The sequence below is a fragment of the Leuresthes tenuis genome, unplaced genomic scaffold (assembly GCF_036924035.1).
Source record: "Leuresthes tenuis unplaced genomic scaffold, fLeuTen1.0.hap1 SCAF_20, whole genome shotgun sequence".
Lineage (NCBI taxonomy): Eukaryota > Metazoa > Chordata > Actinopteri > Atheriniformes > Atherinopsidae > Leuresthes > Leuresthes tenuis.
In genome coordinates, this window is record NW_027325374.1 from 8,789,256 (window position 1) to 8,813,136 (window position 23,881).

Genomic DNA, 23,881 nt, shown 5'->3' on the forward strand with positions numbered 1-23,881 from the left:
TCTTTCTGCAAGGGAAATATTATTTAAAGATTTGGAAGTCAGTTTATTAATAGAGGAGCAAGAGCTTCAAAGCAGACAGCAGTCTTTATAAGTCATTGGCGCCTGCTGAAGCATCTCCCCAAACCACTGAGTGGAGAGGCTAGATCAGCTGGAGGGTATCCCACATGTGCTCAGTCTCTGCATCTCCTCAGCTATGAATGAATCCCCACGATAAAGAGCCTCCAGCAAACTTTACATGCTGCAAGTCTCAGCATGGGACTTGCCAGAAGGCTCCAAAGTAGCATATAGTAGCATTAGCCCTTTAAGCTTACTCCCAACTTAGTCCCAACTTTCGAGACTGCCAATAGAACTGTCTTATATCTACAGCTGTTACTATTGATTTTATTCCTGTAATGTCTTGCAGAGGAATGAACCTTAAGCTTCCAAACAAATGCAATTCTTGCTAAAAGCAATAGGCTCAGCAAGCAAATCCTGACAGCAAAGTAAATACAGGTGAGGGATCTTACAAACACCCACAGCTTTGCTGTGGTTCAAAGTATAAAATATAGAGTGCTAATCTCTCCCTGGAACAGAATACAGACCAATCACTTCTATCACTGTGCAGCAATTAAGATCTAAATGCAAAACAGAAACACATGTCACACCAGCTGTTAGGTGTAATGTGAGAAATAAGAGATGGAGTTAATGTCAGCAAATGGGAAAAGTTCAGGAATGCTACCGTACATCGAGGTCTCCCACTCAGTTGATGGTTGTCAGGTTTAGCAGTGTGATAGCCTCTGCTGACAGCCAACTCTGTGCAGTCTATCAAAGGCTGTGTTTGGGCTGAACCAGAACTCTAAAGCCAGCCGCTTCTCCCGTGTCTCCTCTCTAAGTCTTCTCTCACTGGAATGATGCCAGGCATGTTACCATGACAACTCTTTCATTTTATATTGCGGTGTAAAGGATAGAATGTAGGTCAAATAAAGCTGTCAAGAAGAAAAAAGATTCAGAGTTGACAAAAGTCTATCAGTTTGGTAGTTTATGCAGTGATGAAGGTATGGGACACACTGAGGAGCAACTACACAGGGTGGCTGCAGAGAAGGAAGAGCCACAAAAGACTATTTCAGGTGCTGGTGGTACAAAATGCAGGTGAAATGCTAAAGTTGTATGAAGAAAGAAATAAAAGAGTCAAGAAACAGAAGTAGAACAGCGAAGAGCTCCTGAAACATCATCTTTTAATTACATTTTATGTAGAAGGTTACGTGATGTCTCTGTAATGTATTCTTCTTTGTATGACTTGTTTGTATTATGACTTTAATTTCAGTTAAAGTATATCGAAAACAAAATCCTGACAGAAAATGTGTCAGTACACAGAACTAAAGATCTGTCAGTTCTGGATGAAAGAGGAGGTCTGAAAAACATTCTCCGATTCATTATTATTACCATTTGTGGGACAAAAGATCTAAAGAGTGATGAATATGAATGACCTAAATCAAATCAACTGTGTTGTGGCATTTTACAAAGGAAAATGAATGTCCCTTAAAAATGTAGTCAAGGTCGTTTGACAGTTTTTTGCCAAACAATCTCAAAATCCAACTGGATCAACATGTGAAATGGCAGCAGGTGTATTATGTAGACTGTATCAGTGCCTTTCATAGCCTTTTTAACATATTGGTTGTGGCTTATCGGAAAAAAAAAAAAGTCCTTGTTAATCCAGCGCTTTTCCTCCTCTGTAATTCACGTATGTCAGACAACTCAGCCCTGCATCAGTGTGTGCTTACACATATCAAGCTGGCATCACAGAGTCAGCTGAGTGATGACAGCATTGTTGGTTACAGTGGCTTCAGTCTTCTGCTATGCCAGCTCTCCCTTACACACAGCTCGTTTCTCCTCTGTAACTACCTCTCTTCCTGGCTCAGAGGCATGTCAGCGGCAGACCAATTTCGATCCCCCGATGACACGTCTGTACTTTCAAACACGACATCAATGTACAACAAAGGATCATCAGTCCCGGCTTGAAAGGCATATGATAAAAAGGCCTCATGAGTGCCGGTTGTCAGCCATAGCTTAGATGATGAAAGAGTTTAAATGTTCCATAATCATAATAAGTGTATAGGATAGAATAGTAGCTTCAGAATGTGTCACCAAATCTATACTTGTATGATCAAACTTACCTAAACACCCCATAAACGGAAGTTTAAACCATTTATTCCCTTGATCATCATGGGAATAGTAAGATCACTGGATAAAACGGACAAGCATAAAGCCCTGGTGAGGAAAAAGGAATACCAGGAAGCTTTAGGACTATATGGCCAGACAGAGACTGCAGATAGACAGGCAACAGTGAAGGAGGAGGGATAACAACAGATGGTGTAATCCTGGACGTCACTGTGGAGCATCTCTGCACCCCATTCTGCTGTGAATTTCTTCAATGTCATCTACTGTAACACCTGTGTTACCTCCCGACTTTGTGTATGTAGTTATCAGCTAAGTTGTTGCCAAGCTACCAAAACATCCAAATCCATTCATGCTCTGAAGACATCTACCACCTGCTTATTTCTCTTGTTAACTTTATAATAACATACATCCCAAAGTATATGTTTATATACTGAAATGTTAAATGTGAACTTGGATCTGTGTAAAAGAGCTCTTTTCATGATGTTCACTTATAATAATGAATATTCTATTTTGTAATATGTTTATTAGACCGATTTAATTTTATGAGAAGTGGAAATTCAGACATGGCATATCTCAAACGCAAAGGTCACAAAAAAAGAGGCCTGAAGTTTTAGAATGATCACTGAGCTACCACCGGAGATGACAAAGAAACTAAAGTGCAAGACAAAAATGCTGAAATGACTTCACTCGATGGCCACCAACAGTCCTATCATTAATCTATCGAAACAATTTCTCAAGATAAACAATGAGAAGAGAAAATTTGACTCTTGATATCAATCACACCAGCTAGGAGCTACAAATTCCCCAACCTCTGCCTCCATATCTATCTTATGCTTGAGAGGAAATTATATAGAATTTTTTTGGAAGTGAAAAATCTGTGATTAGAGGGCAAGGCCAGATACATCATTCGCTGCTCTCAAGCTTGCATCTCCCTGATAATTCATCTCACTTCAGTGCCAGACAGTGGAAAAGGGAAAAATTGATGTTTGCTCTTGCTGTGAAGGACTTCTATAATAATGGAACATTGTTTTAAGCCTTTAATTAAGCCGGTGGGGAAAAGGCACGCCGGTCTACAGAGAGCCATGTCCTGAGACTCAACACATCTCTGGAGGAGAGAAAATCGACACAGTAGCATAGAGAAAAATGGGGTAGAGGGTGTGATGACCAACAGGGACCTCAACCCCTCTATTACCACCAGGCCTGATGCAATATTAATCTGCTGGTTCATTACAAAGGAAATTACATGAGTACACAAAATACCTCACATGGGTGTTGTGCCATTTGAACTGAGGATGGAGAAACTTTTCGTGTGAAAATACGGGTGATCTGCACTGCAAAGTTATGAGAAAGAGCAGCAACCAACACAATGAGACTCCAGATGAATTTTTCCTCAATGTGACTTCTCACAAGGATACTAATTCTAAGATTAAAAGCATCAATAGTCCATGAAAACGAAAGAAGCAGCTGACTGAAATCAAAACGTATGAAAATCAATTAACCAGCCTCGCATCAATAAACATTAAAAAAAAAAAAAAAAAAGCACATAGACCCTAACGTTTCACTACAAAAGGAAGATTTAGCAGACTACTACATGGCCACACCTGCACACACATGACCTTCAAGGAAAGATTTTCATTAAAACCTTTCCTGCATCCTCACAAGAAATTTCACCACCATCTGCTTTGCAAATGAACCTCGAAAAACAAACATGATGCTCTTCATATAACAAGCACTGTGGATTTAAAATAGGAGTTGAGGGCTGCAGGAGCAAATGCATGTTTCAGGACTAAAAGTCTTCAGAATTTCAGGAAAAAAACACCTAAATAACAACAGATGCTAGATATATGTATTTATTGATCACACTTTAGGCTTTTGTTGCAGTCAATGACAAGGGGAACATTTCACTATTAGAGAGCAGATTGAATTCAATTCTGAACCATAAAATTCTGAAAACAGACACCATGTCATCTGTAACACAGCTGCTGAGGGAAGGAGGACCATTTCTACAACATGCCTACAAAATGCTCTGCTATGACCCCAACAGTACAACACCGAACATTTTGTACAAAGACTGAGCGAAAATCCCTGAAACAAGAAGTGAGCCTTAGTTGTTACACACACTGTGAAATCCGCCAAAGGGGGGTTATCAAGAACAGATCGAGCCAAATAACCAAACTTTTTTTCCCTCAGGCTTTTTTTCTTCCTTTTTTTTTTTTTTTTTAAGGGGGAAAGTGGGTCATACTTCACTCTCTCAGCTTTTTACAAATAATTGACCATCCTGTACCTCTTCTTTTGATATCATTTATCAAAAAAGTAACCAGCTCAGCTCAGGAAACTACTTGTGTCTCTATTGGAATACTGTTCATCAAAAGGAAAATGCTTCTTTTGACATGTGGAGAACCTTGGTGAGTTAACGTCATTATTTTAGGTAAAAAACAATAAATTAAAATAATAAGGAAAATATCTAATATAACTTATAATCAAAACAATCCTCAATATTAAGTGCTGTGGTTTATGCTATGAAAGCAATGTTTCAAGCTGCTGCTTCAACTTTATGTAGTCTTTTCACAAAAACCATCTGTCTATCTTGTTTTTTTCTCTATATACCACACACGGACACACAAATGGGACAGACAAAGAACAGATGAGCTAGAACAGCACTAGCAGTTGAGCACTTTTCACGCTGCCTTGTAAAATAGAAGCAGAGATGACACATACAATATGCTGCACTTGGGCCACGACTGCATGATTCAGAAAGCCCACTCCTTCCCAATGCGAGGCCAAATAAGTGGCAAGGAGGATGGCCATCCAATGGAAGCGAACGAAGAACATGTTAGAGGCCAGGTGAAACCATTCACAGGGTTTTCCATTTCAGAAGCAGTTGGTGTTAACCTGATGACACGTCCAGAAAAACACTTCAGTAGGATAAATAATGACAAGAAAAAAATACCAGCAGCCAGCCATGAAAGTGACCTGTTACACTATCTTCAGACATCACCCAATGTAGAAATGTTCAGGGAAGAACTGTCACACTTTAACACATTATACTTCCTTGAAAAGATGTCTTGGCAATTAAGTGAAGAGCTGTTTCTTTCACAAGAAAGCTCTGTGTGGCTTGTGCCAAACATGCATCCTTCACTGGAGGAGACAAAGACGTTGCTGACCATTGCCTGATCAGTGTGGTAGATTGAGATTGAGATTGTAGATCACATTCATGGTTGGTAAATACTCATAGACTTGTTTGAAACTCTGTCATGCTTTCTCTTTGTACATTGTTTTGATGAGAAAACCTTAAGACTGCAGCGGATGGGGACACAGTCCCGTTGACGTTTCTGCTCAGCACATTTACAGCTTTGCTTCGGAGCCAGAGACTTGCTAGGGCAGAGCTGCTGCACAGCCGACACATCATACCAGTCTGTGAGCTGAAAAAACAACACATACACACACACAGTCACACACAAAAAACTCTCCCTTTCTGTATCACGACTGCTGCGGTGTCTAAGCCACAATAAGCCGACAGCTCCCCCCTCCATCAAGTAATTCAACTCCATACAGAAATGACAGTTAACTCTTATGAGTCCTCTGGGGATGAATGTGATCACAACGTCTGACAATAGACCTGGAATAAACTCCGCAGCTCAAGATGTAAATACAAGTAATGAGGGAATTAGTAGATTAATAAAATATTTATATTAATACTTTACTTTGGGGTTGTGTAAGATATTTTAACATAAACCACAAAAAAAAAAAAAAAAAAAAAAAAACAAAGAAAAGACTTTTTCCCTATTCCACTCGGTAATGCTAACTAATTACATGCCAAATTAGTAGTGAGGTATTGGGTATGTGGGGATAAAAGCAGTGAAATTAGTGACATTTGAAACTTTTCCAAAACACTGAGGTGTCCCAAAGTCAGCTCTCTGCAAACATATTTCAGCTTTCTCCTGCGTCAAATCTGCAGTCGTGAAGTAGGCGTGTTACTGTCACTTCAAAAATAGAAGTGGGTCTTAGAAAACTGCGTTGTGTTGCTTGTGCACTGTTCAGCATTTAAGAGGGTGCAGGCAGTCAAGAAGCAGGAGTATTTTATGTTCTGTTGTAGAGAAGTGAGATGAGGCGAGGGGGTGAAGAAACAATAACAAAACTTTCTATTGTGTCATAAAAAAACTCGGCTGAGAGAGCGGCGGATGCACTGAGATGGTGATAAACAAGAAAAGGAGGTCTAATGGATTCAAGTGCGAATTGACACAGCAACATTTCCCCTTATATACTTTGAAATCTTTGAGCACTTTCTTGTATCTGAATCATCTCCTTTGCACTGACGGAGCAGTCGAATATTCTACCGTTTCGGTGCTGGCAACATTTCTCACAACATGGTCCACATTTCATATTTCAAACTCACATCAGTGGACTGAATTTACAGTTTTCTCACATATTTCTCTTATGTTGTTGCTTATAAGATCATATCACATGTGTGACATTTCCTTTTTCTTTTGTGAACTAAAACACTCCAAAACCCATTTTTTGCTTTGTCAGAGTCTTAAATGTAAAAAAATGGTGGAACATTTCTAAGGATTTAAAATTCCAGCATGTTACGTGTTTAAACAGAGCGGAATATGATCTGGAGCGTGGAAAATGTTCTCCTAACAACATGCCCTGTCCATTACAGTGTCATGGCTTAACTTCATATCAAGTTTTAGGTCTCCTATATGAAAGAAGTCCTGCAGATGGTTTGATGATCATTAAAAACGCAACAAAAGTACCAGCAGTAATAAGCGGAAAAGACATCATCGTGACAGACTGGGTTTAACGAAGATGAGAAAAGACTCGATTTAGACTGATAATAAGGAGCGAGCCAACTGAGAAAATGTTTTGTTAATTAACATATAAAATCTGGAGGGAAAACACCTAATGAACAAAAAAAAAAAAAAAAAAGTCATTAAAAAAAACGAAGATCATAATGAGATGCGTCACATTCCTAAATAAAATGGCTTACAATGAGGAATGATAGCTATCACATTGTAGGGGGTCTTAATTTATCATAGATCACTGTTGAAGCCGTTGATCTGTTCTGGTCTGCACTGGTAAATATAACATTACAAAGTTGTTCACACATACACACACTTCGCAGCAGCTGCTGTCTCGAGAGCTGCAGCTCATTACCATGATACCTGAGGCTTAATGCTGAACTTGGATTTTCCCTGTTAAAGAAGGAGGCTGAGATACAGCTTTAACAGCATCCGACCACATATGCAAACTCCACCTTCTACATGGTCAGGTTTTAGTCAAAGGTGCTCTTTGCTCCTTTTGAATTTTGTTCATTAAATACTGCACTGGTACACTGACACAATCCAATACACTCCAATTAAGTCTAAGAAGAAAATGCACGTTCCCAGGTGAAAACACAGGGCTTCTCCTTCACAAACAGTGTTAACTACACACTAGCCTGTGACAGATGGATAAATATCTGGAAGGAGATCAGGCAAACAAGAGTGGGGGAACAAGCAGATGGAATAGTCTTCCTGCACAAAGAAAAGAGCTGCGAGGACTCTGGGAAATTGAGACGACAGAAGGTGAAAGGACTTGTAATGAAACTCTTAAGGTTGACAACACATGACAAACCTCACTTTATGGAGATGTTGGGCAACACAACAGAACTAAAACCACAGGTGTACATGCACACTGGCTAATCCCAAACACATCTGCTGCTGCCTTTCCTGGGAGGAATCCTTGCACGTCGGGCTGTGGAGCCGTGAGGGAAAGTGCACTCTCAACAAATCTATTTGAAGTTGGAAATCAATTCTCTACATGGAAGAATGCCAAATTTAGACAAAACTGGAGCTGTACTTTCTCCACTGCAACCTTCCCTCCGCCCTTCACTCTCCCCCCCTCCCTTCCTCCCGTGCTCCCTCCCACTCTCACTTAATCTCTCTCTCTCTCTCTCTCTCTCTCTCTCTCTGTCCGTCTCACCCAACATCCACATACACTCAGACGCACACAAACAGAGAAGAGGAGAAAGCCAGAGAGCGGAACTGCGGCGGCATGATGGGGATATTCTGTCTGCGTGGGCTCCGTCGCTGAGGTGTCCAGAGTTCAGCTGCGGCGCGTGTGTGTGTGCCTGTTCGTGTGTGAGTGTGTGTATGCATGTGTGAGTGAGTGAAGGCAAGCCCCTGCCGACGTCGTGCAAAGAAAGGAAAAGGGGAGCAGAGGAGAGCGGGTGGAAAGGGGGGTGAAAGAGAGGGGGAGTGTTGACTGTCTGGGGCTTAGAGGAACCTAACGCCACTGGATCAGCGGACACCGATGTGCAACAACTACTTCCAACTACTGCTCCGCCTGTCTGCATGTTCTCTTAACTTCTACCATGGAATAGCCTCCTCTTCCTGCTTGCTTCTGATCCACTAAGGAAACTGGCATGCATGGGCACAACCGGGGATCTAGGCTATCGCATCCTTTACGTCAGCATTTCACAGTCTGAGGTGAGTCGCTCCTCTTTGCTCTTGTCCTTTTCTTCTAGTTCATCTCTTGGTCTGCAGCTGCATGATGGAAAGACTGTTCAAAATAACCTCTGGAGAGGGAAATCTGCAAAATCTACTTGCTCAGTGGGATAAGCCATGAGGAACATTTCAACAGAAGATTTCTCTTTTACGTCAGCTGATGAAATATCAAATATGTGTGGCAGATGAAAGGAGGTAAATCTCAGCTTGACTTTTATGCCTCGTTTGGGTGATGTGGTTGAAGGAGATTTTAGGCAGCAGTTGTGGAGTGATTTTGTCACTTTAGAAAACTTTAAAATGTTTAAACCTACAGTAAATATGAGGAGTTGAAAAGTGAAAGAAAAAAAGAAAACTGTTCACCGTTGCTTGCTGACATTTATAAGATCTGGCACGTCTGGGGTTTTCTTGTTTCGAAGATCATTTTGATCCAGATTTAAACTGACTGGATCGGCATACGTGGATAAAACCTTGCTTTTGTACAGGGGCTTGCATGATGCTGCATTTCCTCGCAGTTTTGCAGCTGAGTGAGCGTTACATAAAACATGCTGATTTCTAAAAGGAAAGAAAAATTGCAGAATTATTGCACGAAGCTTACATCTCATATGAAGGCTGCAGTGTTCTGAAGGCAGGTAGCTTGCAGCAGAGGAATAGGTAATGAGACCTTGGCATCAGTTTGCTGCATCTGATGAAGGACCTTAAGTGAAAGCTAATCAAAGAATATTGAACTGGGTGAAATCTGAATTACCTTATAGATTATTAGTGGGTGTGAATGCTCATTCGTGGATGTGTGCAGCAGGAATGGTGGACGGGGACCCTAACATCCCCACTGTCCTTCAGTCATGTCAGTCCCACTCATCCCTACAAACCTCCTGCTGTCACCTTGTCTCCCTTTCAACCACAGCTCACATCAATGCTCTGATACAATCTCCCCTACGCTCTATTTCACTTTCCATCGACACTGAAATAAAAAAGACAAGAAAACGGATGAAGACAGAGAGGGAATACACAGCAAGAGGAAACAAATAGAAACAAGGCAGGAGAGGATATTGAGTTTTCTTACTTTTATTTCAGTTAAAGAGTATTAAGGGCTGATACTCAGCAGTGACACGAAAAGTACATACCTGCTGTCACTGCTTTACGTGATGTAAATTCACTTACACAAAATTACCGGGTAGGCATGACATTCGAAGTCAAGAAGAAAAATAAATGACATATTACCCTTCATCCCTCGACGCCTGTCTAACTTTAACCTTCATGCTGCATCTGTGAGAACTGATCAGAGCAGTCAAGGGGTGATGAGACCGATGGCCTAACACTTGAAAGACCATCTTTATTTTTTAGAAGTCTGGGATGCCAGGCTATACTTCAATCCGCTATTCACCAGAGGGAATGGAATAACACCATATATATGTACACACACACACACAAACAAGGCACAACCCCTCCAAATGCAGAGAGGCACAAAGGCGATGGAAAGGCAGGGCAAAGTTACACTATTGTGCAGAGATGTTGTCCACACAAGAGAGAACCGAGAGGCAATGTTTTAGATACTAGATATACGTTTCCTGCTTTGAAACATGTCTTCACCTCCCATGCCCCGACTCACTGGGAGGAGTACTCATTTATCTAGAAAAGAAATTGCTCTCTGACAAAAGAATGACTGCTTTTGGAGCAAGCCAGATGTTACCTTTCATGTGCTAACAGGGTTATTCCTTAAAGAGTGAGACTATTTTTTTTTTTCAGGCCAAAGAACGTCACAGCATTACCAAAACCAGCTGAGGTGAATTGTGCACGCCTGGAGCGCATGTGCGAGCGTGTGACTTTGCAAGTCAGCCTGCATTCAATAGAGGGCACTTCACACCTGATCTCACTTGGGTGTTGGTGCCTTTGTGAGCTGGTGTTTGTTTGTGTAAACCATGCGTTTTCCAACCTCTATGCGGTAGAGACCCAGTCAGCCGTGGCTCCAAAAGGCTCAGAGACAGAAGAGTAGTTGAAGCTTTTGTGATGACGGGAAGTATATGTTTTCTATCCATTTGTGATTAGAATACAGTCAGTCAAAAGCAAATGATTGTTTACATCTAAATTTGAACCACCGTTTTGATCTAATATAAATTTATTTATAATTTTAATATAAATCTAATATAAATTTATTTATAATTTTAAGTAGGAAATGCCAGACCATTTTCTAGGTGCCGAGGTGAGTTTTTTTCCTTCAAACAACATCTGGAAAATCCATTTTAAACAAATAAAAGACAAAGATTTTTAGATTTGAGAAGCACGTAAATGCTTTCCATTTTGCTAGAGTAATTAACTATTGATTAGTTATCAAAATTAGTTATCAAAATTGTTATCCAATAGGTTTTCATAGACCAACTAACTGTTTCTGCACAAATGATCTGTGGCCCAAGGGTTTTACAAACAACACTGCAACAATTTTCTGGAAAAAAAAAAACAAAAAAAACAAAAAAAACCTGATCTGAGCAGGCAGAGGTCAGGGTCAATTGTTGATAAAACCAATGGGCTTAACGTAAAGTGCAATTATTAATTATATTATTTGAGTTATATGTTTAATTCACAAAAATCTACAGGATCACTCCCAAAAAAGAATCTTGTCTATTTTTTAACTCAGGAGTTAAAACACATCCAAATAAGTCCTTAATAATCTTTCTTATTGACAGGTTTATGCTTTATTTCAGTGGTCTAAAAAATGTATTTAATGTTAAAAAAGAAAATAAAAATCTCACGCTGTGTTCCGCTCTTTTTGTTCAGCTAATTAATCCAAAGTGCTTTTGTGATAAACTAGCCTCTAGACAGACATTATGCAAATGAAATCCAAGTCATTCAAAGCCCAAACATATTTTCTTTGGGCTTACTGTCCTGAAGCGTAGCAAATGTGCAAACGCATGTTTACGTGCTATAGCTTTTTGTTGCCACTACGGGGAAACACCAGAGATGTGTAAAACAATCTGAGCAGTGGGCATCTCTTGGTTGTGCCAGTACCGTTGTTGGTGCTTTAGCAAAAAAATATCTGCTTTGTGATGGATTTAGACACTAAAAGTTCTGCTTTTTCTTCTGCTTCTTTGATATCAATAATTTTTTTTTTGTGCGCCACATTCTCTTTGTTAATAAATCGATTGTTGTTGGCTCCTCCTAGCTCGAGCTGACTTTCGGTGAATCAGCATTTGATCAACATGTAGCGTCATCTCCACAAGCCTCTTTAGCTTTGTGGAGGAGGAGCCGAGAGTGACGTAGACGAGCATAAACGGGTCATATATAAATAAAGAAAAGTATGAACGTCAAATAACCCGTTTCAGACCGTTTATAATCAGTTTTCTTTTGGAACAAATAACTTCCTTTGGTGGGGACTTTGGGCTTTGTAAATTTTACATGGAGAAAAAATATGTAACACTGAATGTATGAGAAAATCCTAAAAGCATATTATGAGCTTTGTCTGAACATATATATATATATATATAACCATGTCTTATTCTATTTACACCTAAGAATGACACATGTAAGTAACTTGGAAATATTATGATATTCAGTTGAGCTGACCAACCAATACAGCTTAACATGACAGGGTGGATTTCAGTCACATTCTCCAGTTTTTATTCATGGATCTTTTTCCATGGCTTCATCCTCCGTTCTCTGTCCATTTTACTCACATTCATTTCTACAACCTCCAAGCATCCAGTGACAACTCAACATTCTTTCTCTCAGCACCTCTTATTCTAGTCTTGTCCTCCCATTTTCCATCCTGGCGTGTGGTTTTGTCTATGTACCTTTATGTTTTCTTTGCAAGGGATGACTATGTGAAAGCAGCAGGGAAGTTCTCCAGTTACCCATCAGCTTTGAAACCTCAGTGTGTCACGAAGGCAGAGAGAGGAGACAGACAAGCACTGAGTATGCAACAAAAAGGAAGACAATCAGCAGGCAAGAGCAAAAAAACAAATAAAAAAGGGTTAAAAGACAGGAGAGATATAATGCAAAAACGATGAGCTGAAAAAAGGAGAGTGATCTGATACATTCTGATTAGAGCAGACTGCCTCTGCAGCAACCATCCTATTCTGAGGCATGCCCTCCATCTACAGTCACTGTACGTTCAGTGATGTATAGACAGGCTTCCTGCAAATTCATTAAGCACCTGGGCGCAAGCATATCACACAAAGCCAACAAACTACAGCAAGTAGGGGACATAAAACAGTACAATTCAGCAGGGATGAAGTAAAAAAAATAAATAATAAGGCTACAATGTCTGCAGGCTACAGTCTCAGGAAAAGAAGTGCCCCATAAATACAGACTGACTAACAGTACATGGCTTTCCTTCATGATGGAAAACCCTGCTACCATATTGAGTAGGAGAGAGTAGATATTATGTATGATCTGCACGGCACATGCTCTGAGGTATGGGAGGCTCATTGGCCATTATAAATTCATGGAAATGCAGCACCAAATGTAGCTTTTTTCACAATAAACAGTGCAAACTTAAATACAACATATGATGCAATATATTAAATATGAATGTCAAATATATCAAATGTATTTTTCATAAAAGATTCCCTTATGACAGAAACTAAACACAAATCTTTTAATGGTGTAGCATTGTGTGATATAAAAGATAGCGATTTAATCGCCTTATTTTGGCACTTTACATTAAAAGGTTCTCATTGCCCCGTCTCATTACGCCACCCGTTATTACAGTAGTTTAGAGGGGAAACTAAACCCTGGCTCCACTACATGTTTCACACTGGATCTATTTGGTTACAGTACTAAGCTTTTGACATAAAAACCAAAAGTTTATGCAAGTAAAATGACATTATAGTTGTTTCAGGAATACCATGATCTTATTTGTCTTACTGACAAATCCATCTTACTTGACTTTACTTTCTGTTCACAATCACTGTCACTCAGGGAACAAGTCTGTGAGCTATGAAGGGATTGAATTACACTGTACTTTACAGGCTTTCGTGAACCACAGTTTCAGACGGTTACAACTTTCTGCGATAATTTGGTTCATCAGCTTTGACTTGATCGAAGGAGTCAGCTCCATTAAGGGAGGCTGAAAGTGCGTTGAGTGTGCTCCCCATTTATCCATGAGTTGTTGCTATCACTTACAGAGCTTCCATGTGAGACTCTGTGGCCGGTAAATGTGTTTCTGCACAGAAAAAAGTGAGCTACACCCACTCATACAGCCAAGAATGCAGCATCTTCAGTGAGAAATGGCAAACATTTTCTCAAAACAATTATTTTGCATGCAACTTAGTTTAAAGAAAAGGAAAAAAAAGCCTGGTCTGCAGGTCACAGCTGATCAAGCAAATAATCAACTGATTCTAGTTACTAGCCTAGCAAATGGTACATCCTTAGTCATCCCTAGACTACAATACTTAATGATTCTGAGAAAAATCTTTAAAACTGTTCAAGGCAACAGAGTCTGATCAGCAACTGCTTGAGAGACAATCCTCTAAAATCCTTTGATATCCAGAGCTATGCTGCATCATTGAATGAAAAAAGATGTGCTGCCTGATGCACTGTACTAATGTTATCCTCATCACCGACTTGTGCAATCAGTTACAGGGCTCTATATACAATCACATTTAAAAAACGATAGCGTGAGTGCACTCAAGTTGGCAAACGTGGCTCACCACAGAGACGAACCCAAATAGATAAAACCAAACAATACAGCCACAGCATTACTGTAAATGGCCTTACAAATAGAATCTTTTTACTGCAAAATCAGTGTGTTCTTAAGAGAAAGATCAAAGACTTCTAAGAACATGACGAAGCCTCACGTAATCATGAGCAGGGGCTGAGAGAGGAAAAGAAAGAGTAGATAACGATGGATAACAGTAGTTTGGAACTTCCATGACTACTACTAATTTCTTAAAGCATTTGAGCTGTAATAATGTTAAACTGTTGCGATTATTCTTCTGTAGCGCAAGGTCAGACTTCAAACTCTTAGTTTATTACTCATAAGAATATACATTAACCTCTTGCTAATTTTTGAGGGGGAAAAAAAAGCAAAACTATTACATCCACATTCCTATCAAAATGAACAAAATGTTAAGCCACTGCCTCATATATGGAAGCACAGTTTTAATGAAAAAATAATTTAAGTGTATAGCATTAAGATATTGCCCAAATGGAAGCAAGAGACCCAGATCAGAAGTAAAAGCATGAAGCCATGAATAAATAACTTAGTCAAAATAATTTGCTCCAAACTGCTTATACATCATTTTCATATTTCATAAGCTTTCACATGTTTAGCTGCTTCAGTCATGAAAACAAAAAATTAGGATAATGGAAAAGCCCACCAGAAACACAACGTTAAATGCGTAAACAAGAAAAGCTGTTTACTTTACTTTTTAATCTACAAATTTGACTAACTGACATGTATAGTCATGTTTCCAGTGTTTCATAAATCCACTTTTGTGAGACACGCTAAACTAACAAATTTCCCCTTAAGCTGGAGCAGAAGTGATGAGGCAAAATTAGTCAGGCTAGAAGTTACGGTAAACAGTCAATCCCTAGGTTGAATCAGGACTCGGAAATTTGCATTTTTTAGGCTTTACCCTGAAGGCAAATTAGGAGAGTGCCATTCAAAACAATGCTGACTCATACAGAGTTTTAAAAAAAGAATGAAAGTAATGTGAAGCCATTTTTAATCCAAGGTGTGACGTCGTAAATGAGTATGAGCTCTGACAATGAAAAAAATCTATTCTATTAAAGAAAATGCATCTGCTATATTACGGCTATTACCTTGATTGTACCTGCAGCTTGTCATAATGGCCAAATTAACCATACACATCTTTCAGGAACTCAATAGGCCCTCCCAGGAAATGTCCTTTAGTATCTAGAATTAACCCAAACCGTGACCTATTGTGCCAGAATGACAGCCACAGAGCTGTGCTGCTGACAAAAGAACAGATATGTCCGTGTTGATGCGTTTTGTCATGCAACTCCATGAGGTCTGTTTTGGGGGCAGAAAATAGTGGGTCGGATCACTTGAAGTAACATGCCGTGAGATTTAAAACAGAGCCAGGAAGACTTCACAAAAGGGTCAGTTGTCTAAGTTTGCCTGCTGAATCATGCTGTTTATGAAAGAAGCCGTGGGGTGGTGTTCAAGCCAGAGGTGAGATACGAGCGCAGCAGCCGTCGCCCGAGTCTGAACCCAGTGGGTAATAAATCAGATATGTGGATCCAGGGACACATCTTTTAGCCCACAGTGCTGACCTGTCAAAAAGGATCAAATTAAAGTGCAGATATGATACAATGCCATGTAACAGTAAAAGCACAGTGAAGCCTGTGAGCTGGAAAAGAAAATCAGAATAATACGAGAGGATACTTGGTGAACTTCAAACGAATCAACCTGATTAGAACTGGTTGGAATCATAAATTTAAGTCAAATATTAATCTGTACATATTGAACATATGGTGTGATTCAAACTGAGCACATAACACTAAGTATTCAGAGACTGCATTTGGTTAGGGGAATGTCGGTTCAATTTATCTCCCATTCAAAATGTCACCATCTGTACAAACATGAAGAGGACACTGGGGGTGACGGATCAGGAGAGCACAGCCATGCTGATGAACAGATACAAGCCTTTGAATAAATGTGACATGATCAAACAACCAGAGGAAGAGAAAAAAAAAGATTTTCTTCAAGTGAAAAGGGTTCACATGCTGAACAGCAAGGCTAATAATTGGAATATGAGTGGATTTAAGACATGCAGTCCTGTTTCTTTCTCTTTAGATTCTTGTAAGTGACTCCACTTTCAAAGCTCAATCAGCCCAAGGACAAAGAGGTCAGGAGTCATTCAGTTCTTTCATAAATACGACACAGTTAAGATCTTGCCAACACTGTTCCTTGTGTTCCCGCTGAGAAGATAGCGTGCCTTAAAACTATCCCTTGACCTTTTCATGGCCATACTTGTGCCATGTTTTACTCTTTTGTTTAAAAGACTCTTTGATGCTAGGTACCACACATGTCCTCCAAAGACAAACATTGACCAATATTGCCATTTTACCACTGAGATGACCTACTAATAGAAATGCAAACACTACACACAGTATGAATTATTCTTGCACTGTACAGAATGAGCATTTACATCCTTGTTACTATGGGCAGAGTATTGGAACACTGCAGTATCTGTAAGGCGTTCTAATGTTTTCTGTCCTTTCTACATCCAAAAGAATGCATCCTCACTGTACTCTGTGGTCATTTGCTAACATCAGTAATTACCTGTCTGCTGAGAATCAAACAAACATCTGCCAGCACAGCAGAAAGCTGCCATCTCTAACTGGTCTATATGGATACGCTGTGCTGCTCTCACTTCCCAGTGACACTACTGGACCATGTTTGACAGGTTTCAAGGGAGGTCTGTCACTCTTCAACACTGTTGGGTTCATCATTGTTAAATATATATTTTTTAATAGCTTCAAACACTTCATTTTATTTTTTTAAATGTCTACGTAGTCTAATATGACAGGACATCTGTGATGATGTACATGAAACCCTGATGTCCATGAAATATCTGTCATCTGTCAAAGGCAAGTCTGAGAGTTGGGAAGCAAAGATTTAATTCAGGGCAAAACCGAGCTGATTTCTCATGCTAAGTGTGGACAAGAGAAGCTCCCCAATTTTCGAGTCCTTGCATAGAGGAAAAGGAAGAATTCTAGAGCTTTTTTAGCTGAAAAATGAATACACTAACAAAATTGCAATATTTATAGATGATACTAGAGATAGTCAAAGACAGGGGGCTATTTGTCCTGTAAAGGAGCCAGAGATGCTGCATGTCAAAGTTAAATCCTACAGAGGCAGATAGATGATGCTGAAGACATTGACAAAATGTTCTATGCATAGCTCTCAAGTAAGCAAACAAACATGTTTGTAATGGGAAGTCATTCACTGCTGAACAGTAGAACACAGAGAACAGTCGTGGCAGAAAAGCTGAGAAGGACAATTGTCTTATCTGGTTCAGCATCTATATGAGCATGTGGAGTGTTTGCATAGAGCAAATCAGCCTCAGAGACACATGGCAGAGTCACGATGCCACTGCCATACCTGTAGTACTGGGGCAAGACAATTCATATTCCCTGCTTGCATTTCAGTTATGCGGTTTTCTGACAGAAGTTTGTTTGTGGGTACTGTCCCTGTTTATTTTCTGTTCATCGAGATAAAGGATGAAAAAAGTAATCACTCTCACTGATGTTGGAGGAGTGTGAAGCATTTTCATCATTACAGTCAAGAGTACATTACCATTGCTCACTAAAGACCTTTTGGAAATGGACAAGAAAAAAAAAAAAAAAGATTCTTTTTTAAAAACACTACCTACACTAAAATCTGGCTTTTGTCTAAAGCAGGAAAGAATGCAATCAGAATGCAATCCCATGTCACATTACTTTGCATTCATCCCGAATATTTATCAGTCCCAGCTCCAATCAGAATCAATGCAAACGTAACACCTGAGAGGACACACTAATTTTCCCTGAGTGTGATGTACTTGGGGTTGGAAAACTAAATACAACCCTTGAAAAAACAAAAAATTTTTTGGCAAATGTCTAAAAGCAAAGCTCAAAAACTGACAAGAACAACAACCACTCTGCATGGCGGTTAACAGCTCGCTCTCACTCCCACTGCGTAGGGCTGACTCCTGTGGTTCAGTCAAAAACAATAAAATAAAAACATAGCATCAGCAAACTGAGGGCAACTACACAGCTTCTGGTGATGGAAATTAAGTCAATTACTTTGTTTTAATGTTGTATCCACATTACAAAATCTGCACATGTGCTCTAATTGTGATTTAAAAAGTGTGTGTGAACATGTGAGAGTATAATTATAACCCATGATTGTACGTACGGTGACTGATAACCGCTGCAGCCCTCCCATACAAACAGAGACACAGACACTTATCAACTGGGAAACAATAATAGAGGGAAAACTATGCTGAAACTGGAGCCATTAGATTCATGGGGACGATTTAATGCATTATGGAAATATGAAAGCATTATCATTAGGACATGTGGACACCATGAACCACGCAAAATTTCAGTACATAAACACTGAAGCCAATGAGAAAATTAAGATGTCTGGCAATAAAGAAGAAATATAAGGATCTGCTTTGGGGTATTAACATATTATACAAACAAATGGAAACTGGTGTCCGTGAAATTAACAACACCTGCAGATAGAAATGTAGCAAAGTATATCAAATATCACGCTGATTTTTTAAAATTTGTTCTTTTACAATTTTTAATTTGCCTTTTTTGGTCACATGCAAGCATGTGCTAATGTTACCCTTTAATCATGTTCCTCCATTAATTAGAGATTCCCCCTCTTCCCCCGGAGCTTTAAGAGCATGGGTGTTTTGTGAGATTGTCATACTCAGAGAAAGGGTCTTTGTCCATGCCACTCATTACTGATAATTAACACAGCTTCTTTCTCCATGCCTCTCAGGAAATATGGCGAGCAAGGAGGGGGGCAAATGCATGCTCACCAACTCAGAGTCTGACTCGGAGGCAGCGCCGTTGCCCTCCACCTCACTGGCACTGGAGGTGAAGTATTCCCTGGAAGCCAGTCGACAGGTGAGGAAGAGAAACAAGGCCCTGCAAGTGCGCTTCAAGGACATCTGCGAGGCACAGAACGAGCAGAGGGAGGCCGAGTTGCAGGCAGCAGGGAAAGGCGGCAAGCCCATATCATACAAAGTGGCATACCGCAAGTACATGACTGTCCCTGCACGCAGATCTATTCCAAACGTCACAAGGAGCACAGGCGTCCAGACGTCCCCTGACCTGAAGAAACGGTATCAGACCTTTCCCTTTGAGCGCAAAAAAGGCCACACTTTTAAACACGTGGCGGCTGTGGAAACCTATAAAGGTCAGGATAACGGTTTTGTCATGGAGGCGAAGCCGTCCAAAGCAGCTGAGCTGGGTTTGGATGAGGAGGACGACAGAGCTTGTGGGGGGAGCGGAGTCCTGAGGACCAGGGCTCTGCTCCATACTAATGAGTGCATTGCCACAGTGGAGCAGCACACTGCACCTGATGGCCTGTGCTCTGATGCTCTGCTGCTCACTTGCACTGCAGACACAGACTGCCTTGCAGACACACAGAGAGGAAGCGGAGCTGGAGCACAAGCGGAGTACCAGCTCTGCAGCATCAAATCCAAATCTGGAACCGGATTACAACACAGGGAGGCCGATACCGATCATTCGGTCAAGAGGCAGCTGCTCACTCTGGAGGAGGGCTCGTCCCAAACCCTGCCGGACAGGGCCTCCAAGGTTACCGGCCCAATCGCCTGGAACTCCCTCACACAGGTGGAGTGCCTGGATAGTCCCTCTGTGCGGAGCAAGCGGAAGAAAGGCCTGCAGCTCAACGGGCTATCGAGTCAGACACTACCACGATCTAGTGGAGGCTGTACAACACAGGCACAGTGCCATACAGGACAGTTATCTGCCCAGCCTATACGGGGCATGGATGAATCTCTGTCACCCTGCATAGGTGGTGAGGCTGATGGGGCACCATCTGACCGAACACAGGAAGCCTGTAAGCAAATAGTGCCTATGCATCAGGACGGGGATGTAAAAGCACAGCTCCAGGCAATGGAAAATCTCATCAGCTCCAGCCAAGAGACCATCAAGGTGCTACTTGGTGTCATCCAGGAACTGGAAAAGGGAGAAGCTCATAGAGAAGGGTAAGATATCTCTCTTCAAACCTGCACCTTACACAACACAAGCACAAATCTGCTCTCATTCCCTGTCACAACATTGGGATACTGCTGATGACAATACCGATACCCTACAGATGGTTTCTTCTTAACAGATGTATCATTCATAAAGCTACTTGTATGGAACTCAACAGACCGTTTTTTTAAATTAACATGAGGGCAAAGATTAGAATAGCTCTAAAATGAGTCAGCATTAAGCCACAAATGTACTCACTGTGGAAACACAACCTTACAACAGCAGTAATTCAAAATAAATTAATAAATGAAAATCAGAATATTGGTAATTGGTCTCGATCGGTCACCACAGAGTTATGACCTCATCCGCCAATAACAAAGTTACTTGGTGCCATTCGACTTTAAAAAGGTGTTAAGCCAATGTTTCCAAATAGCGCCCAGAAATCCGGAGGGGGATGCAGAAATGTAATGAATTATAAATTAAAACCTAGAAAAAGGGCCTCGTCTTCAGGGGCCAAAGTTAAAATAAGACACACAGAACACATTCACAGGGAATTAACGGGGGAAACAATGTCTCTGTAAACTGACATTTGTGTATTTATGGGACAGTTTTTTTTGTGACATGTTTAGCAGAGCCTTAACTAAAGCACCCAAACAGTGGCGAAAAAGAGATAACTCTACATTGCAGCAGTGGGTTGATGTGTTTTTTTTTACCTGGATGCGCCCTGTAGTGCTTTTACAGTGCATTGCCCTTTTGTGATGATTTCCCTCCGGATATGCAGCAGCGCTTACTAGCAATCATCCTCCTCATTCTGCCGAAGTGTTTTCGATTAGTTTTTGTATGAAAATTTCTCTCCACGAGGCTCTTAATCAAAAAGACGAAACTAGAGAACAGTTGAATATCCACATTATTTTTGAATGGAATTACATATATGTCAGATTAATATAAGTGGTAATGCAGCCATTTCATCAACCACTTGTTTTTGTCTTTAAATCAAAGAGAAAACTAACTAAATAATATCTGCACTGAATTATTAAGACACTTAAATATGAATAAATATGACTTTTCTTTTTTTCCCACTGCTTTCCAGAAAGACTACACCTGACAGCACAAACAGGAGGTCAAATCCAGCTGTACACTAATGTTCGTCCTAACACCTTGTAAAAAAAACTAAACATGGCTTGTGATAAAAGCCATTTATTGTCCAATGGATGCTGAGTCTATACAAAAGGCCTTCAGATAGCATCAAGCCTATAGAGGTAATAGAGGATTGTCTATCCAAAACAACAATGGAAGCTAAATTGCCAATTCCTTGAGCGATTTGCTGGGGCTCAGCACTCGGATCTGAATTGGTTTTGACCAGCATGTGCCAAGACACAGTGAGAAACTCCATATAAATCTATATATCCAAAACATGCACACATACAACTATCACGCTTACAACCCAGAAGCACATGACCCCAAATACTTTTACAAGCCTGAAAGCAACTCTTAGTATCAACTTGACAGATAAAGGCAATTATCCTCCTCCAATTTTGCACGAGGCAACCCTAATCGCTTTATCATGAAACTCATAAGAGTGTGCCGCGAGTGAAAAAGTAAGCGAACATGTGGTGCTGTGTGGGGATCCATCTTCACTGAGCTGCAAAGCGCATGTGGTCTATGAGTGGTACCTTGAGTGGCAGAAAGCAAAGGAGGAGAGGTACAGGGGCAGAGAGGACGCGAAGACAGAGTAAAGGGTTTAGTGAACGATCATTAGCGAGTGCTGTTTAGGAGCGCCATCTGCTCAAAAACACAGAAAAACAAACATTTCCTTTCCAATCATTAATTATAAATACCTGTATTTAGCTAGAATCAGTGAGCAGCGTAACATAAGCCTCCTCTAATCCATTCAAGCCCAAGTGAGCCTCTTTTTGTCACACAAGCACAGTTGTCTGTCTGTCTTCCCGCACGTTTCTAGGTTTGAAAACGAGATTTAGCAAGAAAAATTCTAATTCCACTTTGTTCACACATTAGCTTCCTATTCATTTACACAAATGTCACTGACCCAACAAGTAGAATCGCCCATAGGCTATAGTTCAGTGTTTTCATTACAATGCATGTGTTCATCACATGCTATTCAGAACCAGATTTAAATTTTAAGGCTTTTCAATGTGCAGAAAGACAGAATCCTCCAAAACAAAAAAACACACATACTGTATGTGAATAAGCCTTGGGACTCTTCACATGAGAACCAGAATATTCTATTAACAGCAAAGGTCGCAAAGCCAATTCACCCAGAGACCGTAGAGGCTGCAGCACTGATTCAAAGAGTCATTGTGATGTCAAGAGAAAGGCAGTCAGGGCAGTGAGAGGGCCTACTGAAAAACAGGGCGACACACGGCAAGGATGCAGTGGCAGAGTGGAAGGAAACACTGAATACTGAAAGATAAGTAAGTAACTGGAGTATCCAATTTCATTTTCCGTTTACATTCTGTGTTTCGAAGTATACCGACAATCAGAATCAGCTAATTTTTTAGGAAGGATTTGTTATTACAATTATGAACAAATCTTTGCTGTGCCCTGAACATATTTACAGCAATGTTCCAGCTGAAATCAAGGAGTAAACCAATTTCAACCAACAAATCAAAATTTCACGCTCTGTGATTGGAGGTTCATGACCAAAATCTTTTACTGCCTACATAGACTGAACATGGACATACCAAACTGCCATGACAACCAGAAGTTTGACATTTAAGGCCATATAGTCTTTATAATCTTTGGAAGCTCGAGAGGAGCTCCATATCTGAAGGAAATTTCCTTTAATCTTTAAAGAGAAATTCCAAAAGTATGCCTGCCACTATCCCGGCCGGTTCAGACAACAGGTTGGGCAGCTGACAAAGGGTGAACAAACTGTCAATCACAGCTGTCAATCGATGGAAATGGGAGACATCGAAGGAACAAAAACAACAGTAATTACCACAAGCACACTTATCAGAAGGCCTGCAATCAATAATTGAGGCCCTAAAGATACAGGATTGATAACTCTAGAAAGACGAGTTAGTTGTAGCCAAGAGCTTCTGAAGCCAGTGTCTCCAACTGTGGGGGATGCCCCTTGTTTAAATGTTTCCTACCTGAAATGTTCAAATCTATCCTTTGTGCATTATACTGTATGTCCTGCTTATAAGCTCTTATTTGTCATGAGACAGTCTCACTCTGCAGGAGCCAAAAAACTTTTTATGGCTCTTTTACTTCACTGAATGGGGCACTTTTGCCTAAAAATACTCCTACATCAAGATCTGAGCCCAAAGTGGTCTGTTTGGTCTGATATAGTGAGATTTATGAGCTGATTTAAAGGCTGCACCTAATGTTTCACTTTTGTTCTGGTTGTGTTTGGGTTTTTTTCGGAGTTGCTCAAGGACATGGTTTCCTAAGATCATATATAACCTCTTCCCTTTAATATACAGTAAATAAATATCTGAAAAGGAAAAAAAACAAGTTAAAGAAAAAGCAAACTTTGATACTGTCAATATAACTTTATGATACAACTTTATGGTCTTCTTCCAAGTGCTGTTAAA

At 40.3% G+C, this 23,881-nt stretch overlaps 2 protein-coding genes across 3 annotated transcripts in view; one reads left to right on the forward strand and one right to left on the reverse strand.

Moving 5' to 3' along the window:
- Nucleotides 1-23,881, reverse strand: part of dock1 (dedicator of cytokinesis 1) — a 177,188-nt gene that overhangs the window by 60,114 nt on the left and 93,193 nt on the right. The gene's annotated exons all lie outside the window — the stretch shown is intronic.
- Nucleotides 8,121-23,881, forward strand: part of LOC140278947 (inhibitory synaptic factor 2A) — a 33,507-nt gene continuing 17,746 nt past the window's right edge. Inside the window, exons 1-2 of the mRNA XM_072374074.1 lie at nucleotides 8,121-8,627; nucleotides 19,102-20,335. Of these exons, the coding sequence (XP_072230175.1) occupies nucleotides 19,107-20,335 (1,229 nt within the window). The 5' untranslated portion in view covers nucleotides 8,121-8,627; nucleotides 19,102-19,106. The remainder of the gene's footprint in view (nucleotides 8,628-19,101; nucleotides 20,336-23,881) is intronic.